Source organism: Staurois parvus, unplaced genomic scaffold, assembly GCF_062004578.1.
Source record: "Staurois parvus isolate SC_StPar_1 unplaced genomic scaffold, SC_StPar_1.0 ptg000192l, whole genome shotgun sequence".
In the NCBI taxonomy this organism is placed as follows: Eukaryota; Metazoa; Chordata; class Amphibia; order Anura; family Ranidae; genus Staurois; species Staurois parvus.
In genome coordinates, this window is record NW_028317988.1 from 11,116,693 (window position 1) to 11,142,206 (window position 25,514).

The following is a 25,514-nucleotide window of genomic DNA, read 5'->3' on the forward strand; positions in this document are numbered from 1 at the left end:
AAGCCAGTGAGTCAGCAAAACAACCATTTAACTAGCATTTTAAGGAGCCCCCATATTTCAAAACAGGATCCCATTAAAGATATGGAAACAGTAAGCATTCATTTAAAGGAAATGCATTAACATAACTGGAAATCAGTTTTGTTTTTCACATTTGGAGGAGCACAGATAAAATTTTACATCTAATTACAATCACTAAAATCTTAAATATAATCCTTAACAACTTAAAGTAGTTGTAAACCTCAAACATGACATATGAACAAAGCATATCCCTCTATAGTGTGTACTTGTCCCAATTAAGAGCACTGAGTGTCATTTCTGTCTGCTGCCTTGTTCCTCTGTTATCAGTGTGAATCACTTCTTAGAAGTTTTCCTGATACCAAGAGAAAAAAGGTGACGGGGAGGGACCTCCAGCACACAGCTTATAATTGACAGCCTTGGCTCTGTTCCTGTGAGCTGTATCAAAGGTGGTGTGTGTCATTTCTCTCCTCTGCAGTGTGTAACTTCAGCTCTCTGCCCCGTTTTGAGAAAGCTCACAGAAGCTTTATAAATTCTAGACCTTAAACAGATGTAGAGAAGAGAGAACTGCAGATAAACAGGTACAACTTATGCAGCAAGATGTGTTGCATCTCTGTGTATCATTTCACTGAGTATATGTAAGGGCTTACAACCGCTTTGATGTAATTTTCAAAGTCATTTTTTTTCTTTTTCATCTACAACATAATAGACTAATTCCTGGTGATCCTGCCATGAAGGTCCTTGTTCAGACACTCCCTGTTATACAGAGACAACACTCTAGACTGGTCTCTCAGAAGTAAGATACAACAAATGATTTAAAGAAAGAATCAAGACAACTGTTTAGGGTACACATTGCCTTAAACCAGCTAAATGGCAACCAGTTCAGTCATTCAGATTTGCTTTAAAGTGCGCAAGACAGACTGGACATACAAAACTTAAAGGGTTGCAAAGCCTTTCCCAAAAAAAGGGGTGTAGATATATAAAAAAAAAACAAAAATAAAAACTGCAGCTTTGACTAAAGTTTCCCCTGGGTACTCCAGCTTCCTCCCACACACCAAAGACATGCTGGTAGGTTAATTGGATCCTGTCTAGGGCAGGGACTGACGTGAATGTGCATTATATAGTTAGGTCTATATATGTTTGGACATAGGCACAATTTTAGTTTTTTTTCAGGTATTTACAAAAACATTTTCAAGCTATAGTTATATAATGGATATGGGCTGAAAGTGCACACTCTCGGGTTTAATTTGAGGGTATGTACATCTAAATTGGAGGAAAGGTTTATGAATTACAGCTCTTAAGAGTAGCCACCACCCCCCTTTTTCAAGGGACCGAAAGTAATTGGACAATTGAATCAAAAGCTGTTTGATGGCCAGGTCTGGGCTACTCCTTCGTTATTTCTTCATCAATTAAGCAGGTAAAAGGTCTAGAGTTGATTCTAAGTGTGGTATTTGCATTTGCAATTTATTGCTGTGAACCTGATATCATGTGTTCAAAGGAGCTGTCCATGCAAGTGAAACAAGCCATTGTAAAGCTTCAACAATGAAACAAATCCATCAGAGAGATAGCAGCAACATTAGGAGTGGCCAAATCAACAGTTTGGTACATTCTGAGGAAAGAAGAACGCACTGGTGAGCTCAGCAACATAAAAAAGGCATGGACATCCACGGAATACAACAGTGGTGGATGATCGCAGGATCCTCTCTATGGTAAAGAAAAACCCATTCACAACATCCAGACAAGTGAAGGACACACTCCAGGAGGTGGGCGTATCATTGTCAAAGTCTACAATCAAGAGAAGACTTCACAAGAGCAAATACAGAGGGTTCACCACAAGGTGCAAACCATTCATAAACCTGAAGGATAGAAAAGCCAGAAGATTAGACTTTGCCAAAAACATCTAAAAAAGCCAAATCAGTTCTGGAAAAGAATTCTTTGGATGGATGAAACTAAGATTAATCTGTACCAGAATGAGGGGAAGAAAAAAAGTTTGGAGAAGGCTTGGAACAGCTCATGATCCAAAGCATACAACGTTATCTGTAAATCATGGTGGAGGCAGTGTGATGGCATGGGCATGCATGGCTTCCAGTGGCACTGGGTCATTGGTGTTTATTGATGATGTGACAGAAGCAGCCGGATGAATTCTGAAAATGTTTACAGATATACTGTCAGCCCAGATTCACCCAAATGCAGCAAAGTTGATTGGACGGCACGTCACAGTACAGATGGACACTGATCCAAAACACACTGCAAAAGCAAACCAGGAGCTTTTGAAGGAAAAGAAGTGGAATATTCTGCAATGACCGAGTCAATCTCCTGATCTCAACTCAATTGAGCATGCATTTTACTTGCTGAAGGCAAAACTAAAGGCAGAAAAACCCACAAACAAAGAACAACTGAAGACAGCTGCAGTTAGAGCCCGGCAAAGCATCAGAAAGGAGGAAACTCAGTCTTTGGTAATGTCCATGGGTTCCAGACTTCAGGCAGTCATTGCCAGTAAAGGATTCTCAACAAAATATTACAAATGAACATTTTATTTATGATTATATTCATTTGTCCAATTACATTTGAGCCCCTGAAAATGGAGGGACTGTGTATAAAAATGGTTGCAGTTCTTAAAATTTGTACTCAATATTTATGTTCAACCCCTTGAATTAAAGCTGAAAATCTGCACTTCAAATTCATTTGGATTGTTTAGTTTTAATTTATTCTGGTGCCATACAGAGCCAAAAGTATGAAAATTGTGCCTGTGTCCAAATATATATGGACCTAACTGTGTATGTAAAGTGCTGTGTAAATTAACGACGCTATATCAGTACCTGTAATAAACAAAAAATAAAGTTGGATAATGCACCTGCTATAGGTGCAAGCCATTTATTTACCTCTCAAAGTCTTACTGAGAAACTGAAGCTTCGTCCCATCTTGCCTTCTTACTAGAATGCTGCTAAGACACTCCCGGCCGTTACTGCTCATCCCAATCATCACAAAAGCAAGCTCTCAAACCTCTGCACATGGGTGGTTCACTATCTCCTCATCATAGCATTACTGTGTTAGGTGAGGGAGAGCGCATGCAAGGGGGTTTGAATCAGCTGGGAGTGTCTTAGTGGGGTCTGGCATCCCCAGTGACACTTAGTACAGTGTCAGTGCTTTTTATTAGCACTGATCACTGTATAATGACACTGGGCAAAAAGTGGTTAACATCTGGGGTGATCAAAGGGTTAACTGTGTGTGTTTCACATTATGTGTTGTGTCCTGTTTTACTATGTAAGCATGCTGCTTTGTATTGCTCAGCAGTGTCACTGTTCCTCGCCGTTCTCTGGTATAGACAGCTGAAGCTGCCAGTGGCAACGCAGATAAGGCGGCACACGTCCCCTACCCAGAAATACAAAATCATGTATATTATATATATATATATATATATATATATATATATATGATTTTGTGCAGCCCTCCCGCCCTGTAGCAGTATTTCTGCTATAGGGTGGTTGGGATGCGGTTAAAGCTTGTAGGAGGAGTTTCATTCTCCTCTGATTGATTGTCCTATGAGGCTGGAGGACCCTTGACCCTTTGTCTGACCAGTGCCGATTGGCCCTGTGCTGATCACATGCACTCTCCTAAGAAAAAAAAAACCTCTCTAGCAGTACACACAAACTGAGCATGTGCAGCTTGTCCCCAAGGCTCTGTGTTATCATAAGATAGATTGGGGACTGTGGAAGAAGGGTAGGATCAGAGAAGACAGGATCAAACAGCCTTTTTACACAATGCGGAGGATTAACCCCTTAGGTTCCACAGTGAGTATAACAAGCATGCTTTACTGCATATACAGACTGATTTTACTGTTGTGGGTTTAGTAACACTTTAAATTTGGTCAAAGCTGCACTGTTTTTATTTACAGGCATCCCTTACCCATATAGGTTTTTTTTTGGTAAAGGTGCATTAACCATTTAATCATTTTTTTCAAGCTTTGCATAACTAAAAATAGTTATAGTTTTTTTTTTTCAAAATCATTTGATGAAATGGAAAGCATAAAAGAAGAGGTCTGGAATGCCATTCAGAATTTTTCAGGTAAATCTAGCAAAATTCAGATCACTCACAAGCAGTTTGTCATTTGTCGGCCCAGTATCTTCTACTGGAGATCAAAGGTCAAGGCCATTAGAGGAAGCTTGTACCAAGCTAGCCGTTAAACTTTCATGCCAAAGATTAGTAAGTGTACAATTCGGAGCTGTGAATCAACGCCTGAGGCCTACATCACAGGTCTGCTCCGCCATTTTCAAGAAAATTTATAGCAGCTTGGGTGCAGAATTAATGGATTGCACATTGGAACCCTGCCACACAAAAATCAGCAAACGTGGATCCCTTCCTGCATTGTGCAACGCACGTGAGAAGCAGAAGAAGGTGATTTCCTTCCCTCTCCACTCAAGTGCCCCTTCTTCAGACATACGTGCAGATTTATGTGGCTTTAAGGGCAAGTCGAGCCGTAGCCAGAACAGGCTTGTTTTTCTCTAGCTTTTAGTGACTACAGGGAGAAAAGAAAAAGGAAAATTCAAACATGTGATTTCCTAGAATTGTACAACTGATTGATGAAGCTCCGGGGAGTATTCTAGTTCAAGCAGGCCAGCAGTAAAAATAGAGCGCTCTTTTCACAGCCTCTTTATCCAGATGCAGCAAAAAACAGACGCTTATTTGATAAAACAAAGAACCATATGAACAGCGTTTTACCTATAGCGACCATTCAACAACTTTCATTGTTCTGAACCTGCGAGGGGTGAAGACTGGTTATAATACCTTCGTTTTCTAAAAATTCCAGGCAAACAGCTAAAACAAAGATGAAATACATAGGTCTTGTTAACCACTTCCCGACCGGCCGTTGTATATAAACAGCCAGACGGTGGCACTGCAGGGTCGGGTGGCCGTTTATAAACGGCCTCCCCGCACCCTGCTTGTGCGCACTACCTCGGAGCGCGCAGCACCGCGATCCGGTGCCCGCTGTGAAACACCGATCGTCGGACGGGACCTCTGTACGAGGTCCCGATCATGTGATCACTGATTGGCCAATCAGTGATCACATGCAAAGTAGTAAGCAAGATGTCACTTGTGACATCATTGCTTACTACGTGTGAAATCTGTGAATGATCACAGAGGTCACATGATACAAGGCTATTCACAACACCCTTGTACCATGTGACAAGCTGTGACCAATCACTCAGCTCACTCAGTACTTCTCAATGAGTGCAAGAATGCACACAGAGAGAAAGAGAAATGGTTGCTTTTACATCCTATATGGGTGTAAAAGCAATCAGTGTAAAAAAAAAAAAAAAAAAAAAAAAAAATCTTCATCACCCCCCACAAGTAGTACAGTGTCACCATGGTGACACTGTACTGCTAGGGTGACAGTATGTAAAAAAAAAAAAAATAAAAAATAATATAAAAATGTAAAAAAAAGTTTAAAAATTATAATTTTTGATTATAAACTTTGGGTTTTTTTTTTCTACTAAAAAGATAACGGAATAAATTTTGGCAAAGATTTATGATGAAATATTATTTATTTGCAAAATGTTACAAAAAAAACACTTTTTTTCAAAATTTTTGGACTTTTCATTTACATAGCAAAAAAAATTAAAATCCCAGCGGTGAATAAATACCACCAAAATAAAGCTTTATCTGTCTCAAAAAAATGGTAAAATATTCATTTGGGTACAGTGTTGCATGACCGCGCAATTATCATTGAAAGTGTGATAGCGCTGAAAGCTGAAAATTGCCCTGGACAGGAAGGGGGTAAAAGTGTCCGGTCTGGAAGTGGTTAAAATGGGCATACTTAACCCCTTCGCGCCGATGTCACACAAATACGCGGCCTCATAGGACTGGGCTTTTTTTCATGCACAAAGACCGTGGTGTCACTTAGAGCCCCGGGTCCCGTTCTAACGATCGGGACCCGGGACTCCCAACTCCGGGTCACATGATCGCTGTGATAGTCACTGCTTGGCTATCACAGTGATCAGTCACTGTATAGCCCACCCCCCTTGTTTTTTTTTTTATTCTATGAACGGCATAAAGAAAAAAAAAATGTTTGAATAAAAAAAAAAAAAAAAGATAAATAATTAAAAAAATTAAAAAATACCTAGATCAAGGTTTGATCTAGTTCATTGCCAGGGTGTTTGGGTCAAGGTCAAGGTCAGGATTTATTTTTAAAATTGGTAAAAAAAAAAAAGCACAAAATGCGCACATATATGGTATCGCTGAGATCGCCAAGAGCTGGAAAATTTATTTTGGGTTGTTCTTTGGTGGTAGGTGAAGGTAATAACAAAAAACACAAAGATAAATTTAAAAAAATATTTTTTTTTTACTATTTTGGGCCAGTTTTCCTGTGATAATAAAATAAAAATCAGGAGATATCCATTATTATTATTATAATACAACCAGGGGCGGACTGACCATTTGGAAACTCGGGCACTGCCCGAGGGCCCGGGGTCAGTAGGGGGCCCCATGAGATGCCCCTGGTACCTTTTTCATAGGCTTTTTTGAGTTTGGTCAAGGACACAGGGGCCCCATGAGTTGTCAGTCCGCCCCTGAATACAAGATTTATATAGCGGCAACAGTTTGCGCAGCGCTTTACAATATAAGGGACACAGGACACAGTACAATTACAATACATTTCAGTACAGAAGGAATATGAGGGCCCTGCTCGTAGAGCTTACAACCCATTACCATTTACCACCAAATAAAAGCCCATTTGTCCTGAAAAAAATGCGGTATAATTCACCAGGATGTACAAAGTAGTTGTGATGATATGTATGGTTTTAATAACACATGTCAAAGTTGCAAAATTGTGCATTAAGATTTGTTTTACCCTTAGGCGTGAAGGATTTAAAAGTGTTACTAAACCCACAACAGTACAAGCAGTCTGTAGATGCAGCAAAGCATGCTTGTTATACTCACCGTGGAACCTAAGGGGTTTAATCCTCCAAATTGTGTAAAAAGGTTGTTTGATTCTGTCTTCTCTGATCCTCCACTTCTTTCACTGTCTCCAATCCAACTTCTGATAAAACATAGCCTTGGAGGAAAACTGCACATGCTCAGTTTCGTGTGTATTGCTAGAGAGTTTTTTTTTCCTTTGGAGAGTGTGATCAGCACAGGGCCTATCAGCACTATCCAGACAGAGGGTCAGTGGTCCTGCAGCCTCATAGGACAGTCAGAGGAGAATGAAAACTCCGCTTACAAGCTTTAGCCAGTGCTCTGCTGGACACTGATAGAAGTCATAAGACTGCTATATACTGCTGATGAGAAAAGGTATTTAGCAGTTTATACTTACTGAAATAATTGCATTTCCATGTTCTGTGTACTGTGGGAGACCGGATACAGTGAATGCAGGGTCCTGGGTTTAGTAACACTACGTGAGGGCCTTGTTTTGCCTGCACAGGATGATCATGTGTTCCGTGCATCTGAGTGTAGGCAGTCTCATTCATAGGCAGCACAGTGGCTAAGCGGTTAGCACTTCTGCCTGGCAGCAAAAGGGTCATCAGCTCAAATCTCAGCCACGGCACTACTTGCCTGGGGTTTGCATGTTCTCCTTGTGCCTGTGTCAGTTTCCTCCCACATTCCACAAACATGCTGGTGGGTTAACTGGATCCCTAGTATGTATATGTGTGAATGTCAGACTGGGAGTAGCGGTTGTGTCTGCACAGCCACTGCCTTCCAATTGCCATGAATGGGACTGCCTTCAAATAGTTGTACAGAACACCTGTGCATCCTGGGAAGGCAAAACACGGCCCTCACATGGCTGTACACTTAAAGTGGTTGTAAACCTTTACATACTGTATACTCAGCGAACTGACTGGCCTCAGGTCATGCACAGAGATGGAAACAAATCCTCCTACATACCTGTTTATCTGCAGGCTTCTCTGAAAGCTCAGAATTTATAAAGCTTGTCTGAGCTGTCAGGAAAAAAAAAAAGGGGTGGAGAGCTGAAATGACACTCTGCAGAGCTCAGTTCGGAGAGTTCTGAGAGCTGATTGGAGGGAAGAGACACACACCCCTTCACACAGCACACAGGAACAGAGCTGAGGCTGTCAATCTGCTGGAGATCCCTCCACGTCACCATTTTTCTCTTTTTTTTTATCAACACCCCTTTTTTTGGGAAAGGTTTTGCAACCCTTTAAATTTTGTATGTCCAGTCTGTCTCAAGTAATGTAAAGCAAATCTGAATGACCGAACTGGTTGCCATTTAGCTGGTTTAAGGCAATGTGTACCCTAAACAGTTGTCTTGATTCTTTCTTTAAATCATTTGTTGTATCTTACTTCTGACAGACCAGTCTAGAGTGTTGTCTCTGTATAACTGGTAGTGCCTGAACAAGGACCTTCATGACAGGATCACCAGGAATTAGTCTATTATGTTGTAGATGAAAAAGAATAAAAATGACTTTGAAAATTACATCAAAGTGGTTGTAAGCCCTTACATATACCCAGTGAAATGATACACAGAGATGCAACACATCGTCCTGCATAAGTTGTACCTGTTTATCTGCAGTTCTCTCTTCTCTACATCCGTTTAAGGTCTAGAATTTATAAAGCTTGTGTGAGCGCTCTCAAAACAGGGAAGTTACACACTGTAGAGGAGAGAAATGACACACACTACCTTTGACACAGCTCACAGGAACAGAGCCAAGGCTGTCAATTACAAGCTGTGTGCTGGAGGTCCCTCCCCGTCACCTTTTTTTCTCTTGGTGTCAGATAACAGAGGAAGGAGGCAGCAGACAGAAATGACACTTAGTGCTCTTAATTGGGACAAGTACACACTATAGCGGGATATGCTTTTGTTCATGTTTCATGTCTGAGGTTTACAACCACTTTACGTACACCCATGTGAATGAGGCCTAAGAGAGCTGTTTTACTTGCTAAAAAAATGTAATGTTGACCATCCAGTTCTGAGAATTGCTTTGCTTCAGTTCTTTAACACTTAAAGTCTTCTCCATCCTCCAGTCTGTGACTAGACAATAAAGGTGAACAGCAGTGGCTTACTGAAAAATACAAAGATGATCTTATAGAACCTCACTACATTAGATGGGTGCTGAGGAAGGGGGGAGGGGCTTACTGACTTGTTCAAATGGCTTACTACTGTGTTAGCTATTCCTGATAATACATACATGAAGTACTAACTTACCCTCTATAATACTCAAAATGGAACTGGAGGCAGGAATACTCACCTTAGCTGCAATGGCCCAGTGACCATGAGATCCCTTGCCGGCACTGGTGTCTTGTCCCCACCTTTCTCTGTCTTGATTTTCCGATGGGGGATGACGCCGATCCCATGCATGCGCAGAAATTATGTCATCTGAGCACACAGGCACTGCTCCAGAAAATAAATTGAGCTGCGCATTCACTGCTCAGTGAACATTCAAAGGAGGATCGTGAACCACCAGGTGAGTGGATTTTACTGATGTCAGTTAGTGTACCCCCAGCCAGTCTCAGCTAGCGTCAGTTTACCCGCCACACTATCGCAGTTCCATTATAAGTTGCTGATCACTGCCATTACTAGTATAAAAACTTTTAGAATATATACATTCTTTGTAGACGCTAGAACTTTCATGGAAAGCAAATAATATACACTTATTGGGATTTTTTTTTTTTTTTACCAAAGACATGTAGCAGAATACATTTTGGCTTAAATTTATGAAGAAATGTAATTTAAAAAAAAAAATTTTATTGGATATTTTTTATGACAGAAAGTTTATAGAACAGAAAATAAAAAACACTCAATGGTGATCAAATACCATCAAGAGATTTTTTTTCCTCAATTTGTGAGGAAAAAAAAATCAAAATTTCATTTGGGTACAGTGTTGCATGACCGTGCAATTGTCAGTTAATGTAGCGCAGAGCTGAATAGCAAAAATGGTCTGGTCATGAAGGGGTTAAAACCTTCCAGATGGCAAGTAGTTAAAGTGAACCTGTAGCTGTGTCTTGTATAGGCAAACAAAAGTTCCACTTTTCGGATTGATTACTAATATTAAAGTGTTACTATTATTACTTATTTCAGGTACTTATATAGCGCCGTCAATTTACGCAGCACTTTACATACAGTTGTTTTCAAAACAATAGCAGTCAGACATCACTAACCGGATCAATCCCTGTTTTTGGTAGAAATGATATTTCTACATGGCAAATAATTTACTAGCAGGTGTAGTAGAGTAATAGAAATCCAACAGACCCAACAGTCATGACATGCATGCTGCTGATTCTGTGTAATTGATTCACTAATTGAAAGGGGCATGTTCAAAGTAATAGCAGTGTGGAGTTCTATTAGTGAGGTCATTCATTCTTTGAAAAACAGGTGGCAATTATTGCCCTTATTTAAGGAAGGAAGGCAGCAAATGTTGTACATGCTGGTTACAGTGCATTTCTCTCTGAAATTCTGAGGAAAATGGGTCGTTCCAGACATTGTTCAGAAGAACAGCGTACCTTGATTAAAAAGTTGATTGGAGAAGGGAAAACATATAAAGAAGTGCAGAAAATGATAGGCTGCTCAGCTAAAATGATCACAAATGCTTTAAAATGGCAACCAAAACCTGAAAGGTGTGGAAGAAAGCGAAAAACTACCATTCGAATGGAGAGAAGAATAGCCAAAATGGCAAGGACTCAGCCAACAATCAGCTCCAGGAAGATGAAAGAAGGTGTAAAGTTCCCTGTGAGTACTGTTACAATTAGAAGACGCCTATGTGAAGCCAAGCTATCTGCAAGAAGCCCCCGCAAAGTCCCACTGTTGAAAAAAAGACGTGCTGAAGAGGTTACAATTTGCCAAAGAGCACATTGACTGGCCTAAAGAGAAATGGCGCAACATTTTGTGGACTGAGGAAAGTAAAATTGTTCTTTTTGGGTCTAGTGGCCGGAGACAGTTTGTCAGATGACCCCCAAACACTGAATTCAAGCCACAGTACACTGTGAAGACAGTGAAGCATGGTGGTGCAAGCATCATGATATGGGGATGTTTCTCATACTACGGTGTTGGGCCTATTTATCGCATACCAGGGATCATGGATCAGTTTGAATACATCAGAATACTTGAAGAGGTCATGCTGCCTTATGCTGAAGAGGAAATGCCCTTGAAATGGGTGTTCCAACAAGACAACGACCCCAAACACACCACTAAACGTGCAACATCTTGGTTCCAGACCAACAAGATTGACGTTATGGAGTGGCCAGTCCAATCCCCGGATCTTAATCCAATAGAAAACTTGTGGGGTGACATCAAAAATGCAGTTTCTGAGGCAAAACCAAGAAATAGAGAAGAACTGTGGAATGTCGTCCAATCATCCTGGGCTGGAATACCTGTTCACAGGGGCCAGAAGTTGGTTGACTCCATGCAACACAGATGTACAGCAGTTCTCAGAAACAGTGCGACTACAACCAAATATTCATTAAGTGATTCAAAGGAAAGCAAAATCTTCAAACATTTTTCAGTTTATATAGTGAATGTTTGAGTTTGTAAAGAAGAATACAAACACTGCTATTTTTTTGAACAGTCTAATATTCACTTTTCTTCAATATTTTTAGAGGAACAACACAAATTTGATCTATTTTTCTTCATGTTTTGATTTGGAATAGAATGTGTCGTGTTCCCAATGCATTTGTGTGTATGGAAATAAAGCTATTAGAAGGATTTTGAGCTTTATTCACTTTTTTCAACACACTGCTATTATTTTGAACACAGCTGTATATATTGTACATTCACATCAGTCCCTAACCCTCAAGGAGCGTACAATCTAAGGTACTAAACCCACAACAGTATATACAGTAAAGCATGCTTGTTATACTCAGTGTGGAACCTAAGGAGTTAATCCTCCACATTGTGTAAAAAGACTATTTGATCCTGTCTTCCTTCTACCTTCCCCAATCCATCTGCTGAAAAAACAGAGCCTTGGGGGCAAACTGCATATTCTCAGTTTGGTGTGTATTGCTAGAGAGTTTTTTTTTTCTTTGGAGAGTGCATGTGATCAGCGCAGGGCCAATCAGCGCTGTTCAAACAGAAGGTCAGGGGTTATGCAGCCTCATAGGACAATCAGAGGAGAATGAAAACTACTCCTACAAGCTTTAACCAGTTCTCTGCTGGACACTGATAGAAGTCGCTATATACTGCTGATGAGAAGCGGTATTTAGGCGTTTATATTTACTAAAATAATTGCATTTCCATGTTCTGTTTACTATAGGAGACCAGATATAGTGAATGCAGGGTCCTGGGAGACCAGATATAGTGAATGCAGGGTCCGGGGAGAACAGATATAGTGAATGCAGGGTCCGGGGAGAGTGGATATAGTGAATGCAGGGTCCTGGGAGACCAGATATAGTGAATGCAGGGTCCGGGGAGAACAGATATAGTGAATGCAGGGTCCTGGGAGAGCAGATATAGTGAATGCCGGGTCCTGGGAGACCAGATATAGTGAATGCAGGGTCCTGGGAGACCAGATATAGTGAATGCAGGGTCCGGGGAGACCAGATATAGTGAATGCAGGCTCTGGGGAGACCAGATATAGTGAATGAAGGGTCCGGGAAGACCAGATATAGTGAATGCAGGGTCCTGGGAGACCAGATATAGTGAATGCAGAGTCCTGGGTTTAGTAACACTTTAACTGAAATACATATTTACTTTATACACTACATTGTAAAACTCAATTTTCCTGAAATAATTATCTGCAGCGATTCCACACTGACCGCAGTTTAGGAAAAAAGTAGTTTTTTCTGGCAATCATCTGTGATAAGGAAGCCAAGTATTAGTTAAATGTTGATCTAATAGGAATTTACTGGTTTGGATTGAAGTTTGGCCTTAGAAGTTTTATCTGAAACCGCTCCCTATGAAAGTTCTATATGACTGTCAGAGATGAACAAATAACAACCAACTTCTGTCCCAAATACATTGTAATCTCAGAGACTGGAATAGTGTCCTAGAGATAAAATGCTATTTGATAATAATGAGGCTATTTAATAATTATGGCTGATTATTAAAGTACTATTAAACCCCAAACCAAAAATGTAATACATAGTAGCTTACACACACACAGACAGAATCCTTGATCTGCACAGTGGTTCTGGGTCAGGGACTTGGGAAGTAGACACTAGTAGAATCTATAAACCCAACATAACAACCAGTCAACCGAGAGGGGCTGAAGGAGCTCCCTTATTACAGGTTTACTCTAAAAATGCAGTGAATACATGCCGAAAACTCTTTCAGAAGCAGAGCAGAAAGGCATGGACAGCATGTCTCCATAGCCTTTATTATAAGTGATTATGAGACTGTAAACTGAGAGATGTGTGTGCTTAATCTGTCACTACGTCATTACACCGAGGGGTCTTGATAGCTCGGCTTCATAATGGACACTGAATACTCTCTTTCATCGGTGTCATGGTCAGCATCCATCCTACATATAATGCACTCTTTCAACCTAGAAATGTGTTCCCCTTTTATAGGGATTCCCTGATAATTTCTTGTCTTTGCTGGCTGCTCAGGACAGAGAAAATGACCATAAAGGCAACTTTAACTTGGATTAAAAATAACATTAATCGCTGAATAATACCGATCAAAGTTTAACACACTTTAGGTGTCGGTGATAACAACACCGCTCCTTACCCAATCAGCATATCTGTAAGCTTCACAAAGCCAACGTAAGCCAGCTCAAAAGCCCCTCTGTGTCTGGACTGCAGCAAGTGGTGCTTGAAATATTCCCCCATCTCTTTAATCTGGAAGAAAAGCACATAGAAACAACTGGTTACACCAACCTGAACGTACATACAAAGTAAAACTATTAATATATATATTTGGACCACGAATATAGATTATACATGTCATATGTGCATATCCTCTATGTATTTTAAAAAAATTCAAAACAACTATAAATCAAACATCACACCATCATAGTACTACTGAAAATACATAGAGGATATGCACATATGATATGTATAATTTAGATGCGAGGTCCAAAAAAAAACATTAAAACTAATGCAGCAGTCCTGGAAATGTGCAATACCACCACAATATAAAAATAAAAAAAAAATATATATATATATATATATATATATTATTTTTTTTTTTTTTTTTTTTTTTTTTTTTAATATTGTGGTGGCATTGCACATTTCCAGGACTGCTGCATTAGTTTTAACGGCAGCACAGTGGCTAAATGGTTAGCACTTCCGCCTGGCAGTACTAGGGTCGTTGGTTCGAATCCCAGCCATGGCACCTCCTGCCTGGAGTTTGCATGTTCTCCCTGTGCCTGCGTGGGTTTCCTCCGGGTACTCCGGTTTCCTCCCACACTCCAAAGACATGCTGGTAGATGAATTGGCTCCTGTCTAAATTGGCTCTAGTATGTGTTTGTATGAATGTAAGTTAGGGACCTTAGATTGTACACCCCTTGAGGGTTAGGGACTGATGTGAATGTACAATATATATGTAAAGTGCTGCGTAAATTGACGGCGCTATATAAGTACCTGAAATAAATAAATAATGTTTGGTTTGTACTAAATCACATTATATTGCACATCTATAAGCGCACAAGCTCTATTTTCTATTAACATAAAACTATTGTTGGCTTTATTTAGTTACGGAAACCACAAAATAAAAATTATAAAGCGGGTTTCATAAAGAAAAAAAATTAACTCGTAGCAAACTGCAAAAAAAAAATTAATGTTTAGCAGGTTTTATTAAACACATTATGTAAACGATAGTCTTAAAGAATTATACAAACTACTTCTTATAATATCTATAGCAATATTGCAAATGAAGAGAAAGCAAATGTACTTGTTATCCTCAGAAAGAGACATAAAACTGTCCTGGAATGCTTGCCAGACATAGAAGAATCAATGAAGATGAAATGTGCAATGCAGCTAATATGGAACTCAAGTAGCCCAGTAGACCCAAGGAAATAGGGATTCTCTGAATTAAGAGTTCCGGTAATTTTGACCATTCATGTAAATTGCTAGTGTCTCTTTTTAGCTGACCTCTTCACACAGGCGTAAATATAAACTGCTAAATACCTCTTCTCATCAGGAGTTAGAGCTTGTGACTTCTATCAGTGTCCAGCAGAGCACTGCTTACAGCTTGTAGGAGGAATTTTCATTCTCCCCTGATTGTCCTACGAGGCTGCAGGATCCCTGACCTCTGTCTGGACAGCGCTGATTGGCCCTGTGCTGATCACATGCACTCTCCCAAGAAAAAAAAAAAACCTCTCTAGCAAGACACACCAAACTGAGCATGTGCAGCTTGCCCCCCCAAGACTCTGTTCTATCAGTAGATGGGTTGAGGACAGTAGAAGAGGATCATAAATACAGGATCAAACATCCTTTTTACATAATGTGGAGGATTAACCCCTTTGGTTCCACAGTGAGTATAACAAGCATGCTTTACTGCATATACAGACTGATTTTACTGTTGTGGGTTTAGTAACACTTTAAGGCTACACAGTCTCTAGTTTTGTAAAACCGTAAATTTAATCTGGACTTTGTCTAGACTTCTGGAAAAATCGGTGAGCTGGTTTGTATGAATGCGAGTTAGGGACCCTAGATTGTAAGCGCCTTGTGGGCAGGGACTGATGTGCAGGCAGATGACAGGTCTGTGTCCACTCTGCTCCTGCAGAGTGGACACAGACACAGACAGTGGTGTATTTGGTTTTGTGCTGCCCTATAAAAACACAAAAATTGGACACCCCCACCCTCCCTCCCTGATGGGTGGAGATAGCCTGACACCAACCAACACCAGACCTCCCCCCCCCACGGAGAGAGCCTGACAGTGACCAACAACACCCCTGCCCCATCTCCCCCAACCCAAGAGAGTCTTCCACTAACATCTCCCCCCGACAGAAAGAAAGACACTCACCTTCACAGCTCTGGTCATCCCCAGGAACGACAATTGGGCTCTGCATATACCATCAAGCAGCCCACACCCACAGCCTCTCTAGGATCCCACCTGATCCCCATGTCCCTCCTTCTGGAGACCAGTGCTGCCCCCTAAAAAACTGCTGCCCTAGGCAAATGCCTTGTTTGCCTTGTGGTAAACACACCCCTGGACACAGGCGCTGTCTTCTATAGGGAAATCGAATGGAGACAGACCGCCTGTCCGTTCCACTCAACTGACATCCAATCCGATCCAGCAGATGGATGGGGAACGTCTGTTTTTGGTGTACAGGATTGGATCGGATGCCGGCACGTGTCAGCGAACACTTGTCTGCTGATACCCGCCAGTCCATAGAGGTCTATGGATGGTCCGATTGAGTCCGCCTGAAAAACTGACAGGAGGACCCGATCAGACCGTCAGTGTGAAAGGGACCTTACTGGATGGATAACCAGGTGAAAAGAAAATAGCCTAAAGGAAGAAAGTGAACACATCACCACATCTATGGAATACATTTTTGGTTTTAATACTGCCTTAATGCACATGCGCACAATCACCACTGTAGAATACAACAAACCAGCTCTATAAAATTTCATTTTTAACTAAATAAACTGCGGAAATATCCCACGCCCATGTTATACAAGGGCAGCACAGTGGCTTAGTGGTTAGCACGTCTGCCGTGCAGTAAATGAGTCATGGGTTCAATTCCCAACCATGGCGCCTCCTGCATGGAGTTTGCATGTTCTCCTTGTGCATGTGTGGGTTTGCTCCGGGTACTCCGGTTTCCTCCCACACGCCAAAGACATGCTGGTAGGTTAATTGGCTCCTGTCTAAATTGTCCTAGTTTCATCCCTGGCCATGCGGGATCTCCTGCATGGTAGGGGTTGGGGAAAGACCTGGCAACCTACCCTTTAAAATAACTGCTAAGAGAATTCATGGAAAAAGTCGCTTACGAGTGACGGTCCATGCAATCGCCAAGGGTCAGATATGACTGGATAGATAGATAGATAGATAGATATAGATGTTATACAAAGCTGCAAGCACTACCAGAGGATATCCCCTCTCAACCAACATATAAAAAATAAATAAATGTTGCGCTAAATGTGAGCAAAAAATATTATACAAATAAATATAATAGTAACTAATATGTAAACAGTGAAGTGCTCAAAATCCACAAGTCCAAACTAGCTCTATACTTGTCAGAAATGAGATCTACTATGCCTAACAATACAAAACCTTCTACCAATCAATTTTGATCACTCCAATAATAGCTGCCTCAGGTTAGCAGATACTCTCTCATGGCTCATTTAATTCATGTACAAATATTTAAAATAACCAAATAGCACATTCAGAAACTGCAAAGAATTCCAGGTTTGGAAAATAAACCAGGGCGTCCTTGCTGGCCCTGATAAAGGCAGACATCTGTGCAATGTCAGTTTTTATAAAATACACAAGATCTCAGCATTCCTGATTCACTCACCACTGCACGCTTGATAAGAGAATCTAAAGAAAATATGAATCATGTAAAAGAGAGAATGAAAGGGAAATTGGGAAGAACAAATGATTGGAAAGATAAGGAAAGTTCAAGCTCACTAAATCTTGATAAACTAAAGCATGGTGTTGGTACCACTTGGCGCTTGCTGATATGGCAACAGGTACCAGCCACCATTCTCTGAGGTTCTTGGAGCAATACAAAGCCAAGAGTGATTAGGAGACAATGTACTACAGACATGGGTAAGCTGCTGACATATCACTGTGATTTATTTATTTTTTACCAAAGACATATAGCAGAATACATTTGGCCTAATGTAGCCTCCCTGGCGGTATTCCCGAGTGTAGCTCGGGGTAAAGTTTCAGTACCACAAGCGGTAACTCCGAGCTACACTCGGGCTTACCATGCGGCGCTGCTCCGGGATCTGTTCTTCACTTACCTTGTCCTGCGCTCCCGCGATGTCCCTCCTGCAGTGTCCCCAGCAATGTCCTCTGGTGGATGCCGGCATCCGTCTTCTGGGTTCCGTTCCCTGCAACGTCAGGACGTACGGGGACAGAGCGGCGGGAAATTTGAAAATTACAAAAGTGACATTCACTAAATACACTAACATCACATAGTATTAAGCTCGAAAGAGCAGGGCCCTCAATCCCCTCATGTTTTGCATTGTATTGGTATTGTTCTGTCACATGTTCTGTCCCCCTTTGTAAGCAGCGAACTATACAGCGCTGAGCGAACTATTGTCGCTTTATAAATACTGTATAATAATAATAATTACTGTATCAAACCATTTCACATACATTTTGTCCCGAGTGCTTTGTCCTGTGCCCTGCCTGCATTTTTACTGTTCTTTTTGCCTGGAAACTGAGAAACGTCCATGGTGTCCCAAAAGCGTCCCTTTATGTCAAAAGCGGTTTTAGACCGGCTAGAGAACAGTGATAGTAAATCAGAACCACTTGCAGAATTGAGTGATAATGATTCGTGGTGAAATTCGTCATCAGACACTGAAAACGATTTTGCGACTGAGCTCAGTGATGTGCGAACTTGGTGCTATATTTCAAATTTCAGTGTTTTTGGTTTGATTATATTATTGAATTAAATGTATTATTATTATTATTTTTTATGATTATTTATTATATTATAATTTATGATTTCGTGTTTCAAATTGTAACATACCCGGGATGTTTACTAGACTCTTGTTCGGACAGATTTCAGTGAGTTATTCCTAAAAATTACAGCCTACAATAAAAAAAATACATATTTCCATGCAAAAAAAATGTACCGCTTTGAGCACAGAAATATGGACATAATCAGACTGCTAGGGAGGTTAATGATGAAATGTATTATTATTTTTTTTTTATTGGATAAATTTTAGGGCCATTTCGCACGACAAGCGTTTCAGTGTGCTTTTTTTCTGCATCCAAAACGCACAGAAAATAGGTTATATGGCTGTTAATGTCATAGTTCACATCAGTGCTTGCAGTTCCAGTGCATTCCAGTTGTGGAAAAAAAAAAAAAGAACAGTCTGCATTTTTTCTGTACAAAACTGTGCTGGAGCGAGGTAAAATGCATCAAAAAAGCATCGGAACACATCAAAAAACACACTGAAATGCATATGTACCTATTTATATTAAAGAAAAAGAAGGAGGAAAAAAATTACTCGGAAAGCATCCAAAACACACCGGAACGCATCAAAAAACGAACCAGAACATGCCAAAAAACGCACATGAGGAAACAAATTCGGACCGCATCTGGACTACGTTTCTATGGTGTGAACCGGCCCTTATAGCAGAAAGTAAAAAATATTTTTTTTTTCAAAATTTTAGGTCTTTTTTGTGATTATAAAATAAAAAACCCAGTGGTGATCAAATTATTATTATTATACAGGACTTATATAGCACCGACAGTTTGCTCAGCGCTTTACAATATAAAGGGAGACAATACAGCAACAATACAGTTCAATACAAGAGGGATAGGAGGGCCCTGATCCTTGGAGCTTACAATCTAGGAGGGCGGGGATAGTGGTACAAGAGGTAATTAGCTGTGGGGGATGGAGTGGTAGGAGGATAAGGGGATTCCAGTATTAGCTGGGGTTGGGGTAGGCTTCCCTGAAGAGTTGAGTTTTCAGAGTGCGCCTAAAAGTGAGCAGAGTAGGCAATAGCTTGGGGTAGGAAGTTCCAGAGGATGGGTGAAGCCCTTGAGAAATCCTGGAGACAAGCATGGGAGGAGGAGACAAGGGAGCTAGAGAGTAGGAGGTCTTGCGAGGAGCGGAGAGTACGGTTTGGGTGGTATTTAGAGATAAGATCGGTGATGTAATTAGGGGCAATGTTATTAACGGCTTTATACGTCAGTGTTAGTGTTTTGAATTTTATCCGTTGGGCAATTGGAAACCAGTGAAGGGATTGGCAGAGAGGGTTGGCAGATACAGAGCGGTTAATAAGGAAAATGAGTTTGACAGCAGCATTCATGATGCACTGGAGTGGGGATAGCCTCCGATGAGGTAGGCCAGTGAGGAGGGAGTTACAGTAGTCCACCACCAAAAGAAATCTCTATTTGTGTGGGGAAAAATTACATAAATATCGTTTGTGTACAGAATGGAATGACCGCGGTTTAGCAGTTAAAAGTAGAGCAATGCTAAATAGCAAAAAATGGTCATGAAGATGGTAAAACCTTACGGAGCTGAAGTGGATATACAAGGTTACAAAGGAAGGTGCAAGGAGGGGCAGTGGAGCTGGGCCAGCATAGAGTGTATTTAGGCTGTCCATACACTATAATATTTTCCTACAGTTTTCTGACCAATTTCTGCTCAATTTCCTTTAGATTTACCTTCCACTATGTAGAGCAAGGGCCAGCGAATTAGATACAATTGAAAGTGTTGTTTAGGTTTGACCTCACATTACACGGTTTTTGGTAAATCTAAAGCAAACATCTCAGGAATAATTGTATAATGTATGGCCAGCCTAAGTCACTGCCATGACAGGAGAGGGCTATGATGTACAAGGTGGGAGGGGGAAACGGACTTCTGAAGAAGTACAATTTTCTAGCAAGTTCAAAGGCACATTGCAAGTGAAAAAAACTTGTTTATGGAAAATAATTGATCTTTCTGTGCTTTACTTATATTTTTTTTTTTCACGTTGATGACAAGGTCTCCTATTTAATTTACAAAGTCAGACAGGCCTTCTCACTGCACGGGTACTTAGAAATATTGCAAATTTACTGAGCAAATCAAAGGAAAATCAAAGTTTCAAGTCAGTGATTCAAAGCATGAAGACAAAAAGAATCATCACGACAGCCAGGCAACTAGCATTTTTATCAGGACAGCAATGGCTAACTATGTGTATCTTCCGCATCACGTTTCCTTTAACCACACATCTCACATCTTCTGCCATGATCATTAACAGACACTTTTACATATTTTTGTCTCTGACGTGTAAGGAAAAAAAAGACGTTCAGATGACACAATAAACGGAACTGTAGCTTGAAATAACAGCCGTGCGTGGGAACTGGAGCCTGTATGTGGGACAAGATAACCTCACAAATACTAAAGCCAAATTAGAAGCAAAATGCTCAAACACCTTGTTCTGTTCTCACGTCCACCCCATCATCTACTATTAAGCAGACCTTTACCACCTTCAAATACAATATTTTATGTTGCATGCACATCCCGAACCATCATTAACTAATTTGTGCAGAGATTTTTTTTTATTCCGCCCCCTTTTCTAGTATTCAATGGGTGATGGTGACATAGCCAGGGCCACACAGCTGCCCCCTGGGAGGGCTACCTTACCAGCGCCTTCCAGGGACATCCTGTCTGATCTAGCACATACTCCAAAAGGTCCTTGCATGGTTTGTTACTCTAGAACAGCGGTCTCCAAACTGTGGCCCTGGAGCTGAATGCGGACCTTTGGATTCTTTTATCTGGCCCTCGGGGCACTATTCCTCCTACTGACACCAATGATGGGGTACTATTCCTCCCACTGACACCATTGATGGGGCACTATTCTTCCCACTGATACCAATGATGGGGCACTATTCTTCCCACTGATACCAATGATGGGGCACTATTCCTTCAACTGACACCCATGACGGGGCAGTATTCCTCCCACTATCACCAATGATGGGGCACTATTCCTCCCACTGATACCAATGATGGGGCACTATTCCTCCCACTGACACCAAAGATGGGGCAATATTCCTCCCCACTGACACCAATGATGGGGCACTATTCCTCCCCACTGACACCAATGATGGGGCACTATTCCTCCCCACTAACACCAATGATGGGGCACTATTCCTCCCACTGACACCAATGATGGAGCACTATTTCTCCCGCTGACACCAATGATGGGGCACTATTCCTCCCACTGATACCAATGATGGGGCACTATTCCTTCAACTTATACCAATGATGGGGCATTATTCCTCCCCACTGTCACCCATGATAGGATACTATTCCTCGCCACTGACACCCATGATAGGATACTATTCCTCCCCACTGACACCCATGATAGGATACTATTCCTCCCCACTGACACCAATGATGGAGCACTATTATTCCCCACTGACACCAATGATGGAGCACTATTCCTTCCACTGACACCAATGATGGAGCACTAATATTTCCCCTTATAACACAGATGGGACTTTTTCTACTTCCACTGGCCACAGCCCAGCCCCTTGAAAGTCTGAAGCATAGTAAACTGGCCCTTTGTTTAGATAGTTTAGAGACCCATGCTCTAGAAAAAACTGTGCCAGGTCTTTTATAGCTGTAAAACCATCTGTGCCAGAACTCATATGGCACAAATTAGAAACCTAGAGGTTGTTATTAACCACTAAAGCTCCAGAAGATTTTACCCCCTTCATGATCAGAACATTTTTGTTTCTATTCGGCACTGCGCTACTTTAACGGGAAATTGCACGATAATGCAACACTGTATGCAAACAAAATTTATATAATTTTTTTCACACAAATAGAGCTTTCTTTTGGTGGTATTTAAACACCACTGGGATTTTTAGTTTTTTATTATATAAATGAAAAAAAGACTATAAAGTTTGGAAAAATAATATTTTTTACTTTCTGCTATAAAACATATCTAATAAAAAAATTTAATTTCTTCATAGATTTATGCCAAAATGTATTCTTCTACATGTCTTTAGTAAAAAAAAAAAAAAATCCCAATAAGTGTATATTAATTGGTTTGTATGAAAGTTATAGCGTCTACAAACTATGGTATACAGCATATCCTGATTTTTTTATTTATTTTATACAAAGAATGGCGGTGATCAGTGACTTATAGTGGGAACTAACTACTACGGATATCACCAGTGACATTAATACAGTGTCACTAATACAGAACTAATGACACTGGCTGAGAAGGGGTTAACATCTAGGGGCAATCAAAGGGTTAACTGTGTGTCCAACAATGTGTAATGTGTATAACATGTGCTGTTTTCACTAGATGTGTGTTGACTAGATAAAAAAACAGACACATCACTGCTCCCTTGTACAGAGCCCTGTGTTTTCAGTAAACACAGGACTCTGTACTGTCATTCACTAAGTTGACCAGCAGGTTCCATCCATACAACATTGGCTGGGACCTGCTGACTGACTTGTGCTTTAGCTGATGACAGCAAACAATGGGTGGCGCGCGCGCACCCCCTTTCTGGAAATGCTGGATTACGTATATGATCATGAAGACTGCAAAACCTAAAAGAAAGAGGCAACTTAAAAGTGTGTGTTACCATAAATATTTATTTTTCTTCTATGTCTGTGTTTCCATATGTGTATTTTATAAATCACAGTGTATCATTTTCATGTACATTTTGCATATGAAGTACCCGGTTGATCCTGCCAGTCATCTTGCTTTCTTGTAATAAACTGACCACACAAAGCACAGAAGCCCATCTGTGCCTGCATGAGTCAGTTTTCATCCTTTGGCTGGCCATTCAGAGGTACAGGACATTGTGCCGACACCCTGCATGCCTGAATTGGGTAGTTTGTTCGGCATCCACACACCCCCACCAACAACAGCCTGCCTCTTGCACACACCCCCTCCAATTACAGTCTGCCTCTTGCACACACCCCCTCCAATTACAGTCTGCCTCTTGCACACACCCCCTCCAGTTACAGTCTGCCTCTTGCACACACCCCCTCCAATCACAGTCTGCCTCTTGCACACACCCCCTCCAATCACAGTCTGCCTCTTGCACACACCCTCTCCAATTACAGTCTGCCTCTTGCACACACCCCTTCCAATCACAGTCTGCCTACTGAACATACCCCCTGCTCAAGCATCTTGCCTCAAGCTGAGCAGACTATGGAACCCAGGCACAACATGCGCCTGCACATTGTCCTGTAACCCTGCCTCCCACTATCAGGAAGAGGAGATGTACGGTCACACGACAGAACTTTTTAACCTTGTAAAAACAGTAACAAAGATCATTTCTAAAACTAAGCAAAAGTAGTTATGGTTCCTACTATTTTAACTGCTTTTCATATTATAATTGCATAGTTGAGCTCAGTTTTACTGGGGAGGAAGGAGGGGAGAACATCTACTTTAATTGCAAGTCTGTCGCTTACACAAATATTTTTAAAATGGCCATACACCACTCTGAAGCAGAAACATTTTCCAGAACCGGTTACAAAATGCAAGCTTTCTTGCCCCCACCTACTCCCACCAATTCCTCCCGATGACCCCTACATTTTCTACAGGATACTGTGGTGACCTGAGGGTGAGAAATTGCTGTGTCATCTGTCCAAATCTGGAGGCTGCATGCCCAACATCGAGAAGCAGTGCTAGCACTGGGTCCTAAAAATGTGTGTCAACTTAGATTTGTATTCCAGAGAAAGAGAGGGGACATGTCCGACCATGTCTGTTACTGAGTGCTAATTACTAAAAGCACTGGGTCTAACCCTGGTGACATCATTGTGGTCCGGCCATTCAAATGGCCAGAGAGTGCAAACCCAGAAGGAAGACCAGGTAAAGATTGAAGTGCCTGCAGCAGTGACAGCACAGCACTAAGGGCACGGTGTCAAAGGTAAGTCAGTCATTATGTGCTAGTCTGTGGTGTATAATAGCTGATTATGCCGTTAACCTGCAGGGGGCCCAGCTATTTTTTTTTTAATATGTTTACTACCGCAAAAAAGTAAACCTAACCGGGCCTACGTTTCTGAGATAACATTGGTGATCAAGTGCAGCACCTTGTGGTGTCTACCAAAAACTTTTGTCTTCAAATCAATCCCTTTGCCCTTGGAGACTGTCGTCTGATACTAGGCCCAACCTGAACATGAGACCATGACTTTTACCCAAAAGGTTGAACTACAACCCTTGGACGGGGTTTTCTGAATTCTAATTACACTTCCTCACATGCAGATAGCCACTACAGCAATTTTTCTCCACCTATTTACCATAGAGAAATCCTTGAAAGAACTTTCAGGTCATAGAAAACCCCCGGCAATACGTACAATATCTACAGCTCACAAAGAATTAGCACAGTGGACAGTGGGAAGAATGCTTGCTTACATTGGCGGTCAGTGGGAAGAATACCCCCACAATGGTAGTCAGTGGGAAGAATGCCCCCTTACCTTGGTAGTCCATGGGAAAAATGCCCCCTTACAGTGGTGGTCAGTGGGAAGAATGCTCCAATATACTGGTGGTCAGTGGGGAGAATCCTGTCCTTACAGACAGCTAAAAAGATCATTGGTGACAGCAATAATATATTTAGGAGTCAGATATTGCTCATTGTTCAAGGCACACCTAGCAACCTATGGAGAGACCATTGGGTTCCACACAATCCTGGTTAAGGAAGGCTGAAAAGCAAGGGAGAATCTCAAAACCAGTATACTGCAATACACAGCTTGGGAGTGGGTATCTTTTATAAAGCTTATAAAAGCAAGTACTCATTGGTTAGCATGATCGTGCTGACCAATGGAAAGCACTTCTTCCTTCTGGGAATCAATACCAAAAGAAGCCTCAGATGTGCTTCTCATTGATCAGATCTCAATGGCAAACACTTATTGAGTGAGTTGACCAACAACAGCTTGCCATCGAGAGCAATATGATGGGTATTCACTCCAGGGCTGTGTATTGCAGTGTAGGGACCGCTACACTGACAGCACAGAGCATTACTGCTGATATGTGCAGC

The 25,514-nt window shown here is 41.2% G+C and overlaps 1 protein-coding gene across 1 annotated transcript in view; it reads right to left on the reverse strand.

Annotated features, from left to right (window-relative positions):
• THADA (THADA armadillo repeat containing) overlaps positions 1 to 25,514 on the reverse strand; it is an 870,089-nt gene that overhangs the window by 670,136 nt on the left and 174,439 nt on the right. The window contains exon 22 of the mRNA XM_089677843.1: positions 13,628 to 13,737. Coding sequence (XP_089533969.1) covers positions 13,628 to 13,737 — 110 coding nt within the window. The remainder of the gene's footprint in view (positions 1 to 13,627; positions 13,738 to 25,514) is intronic.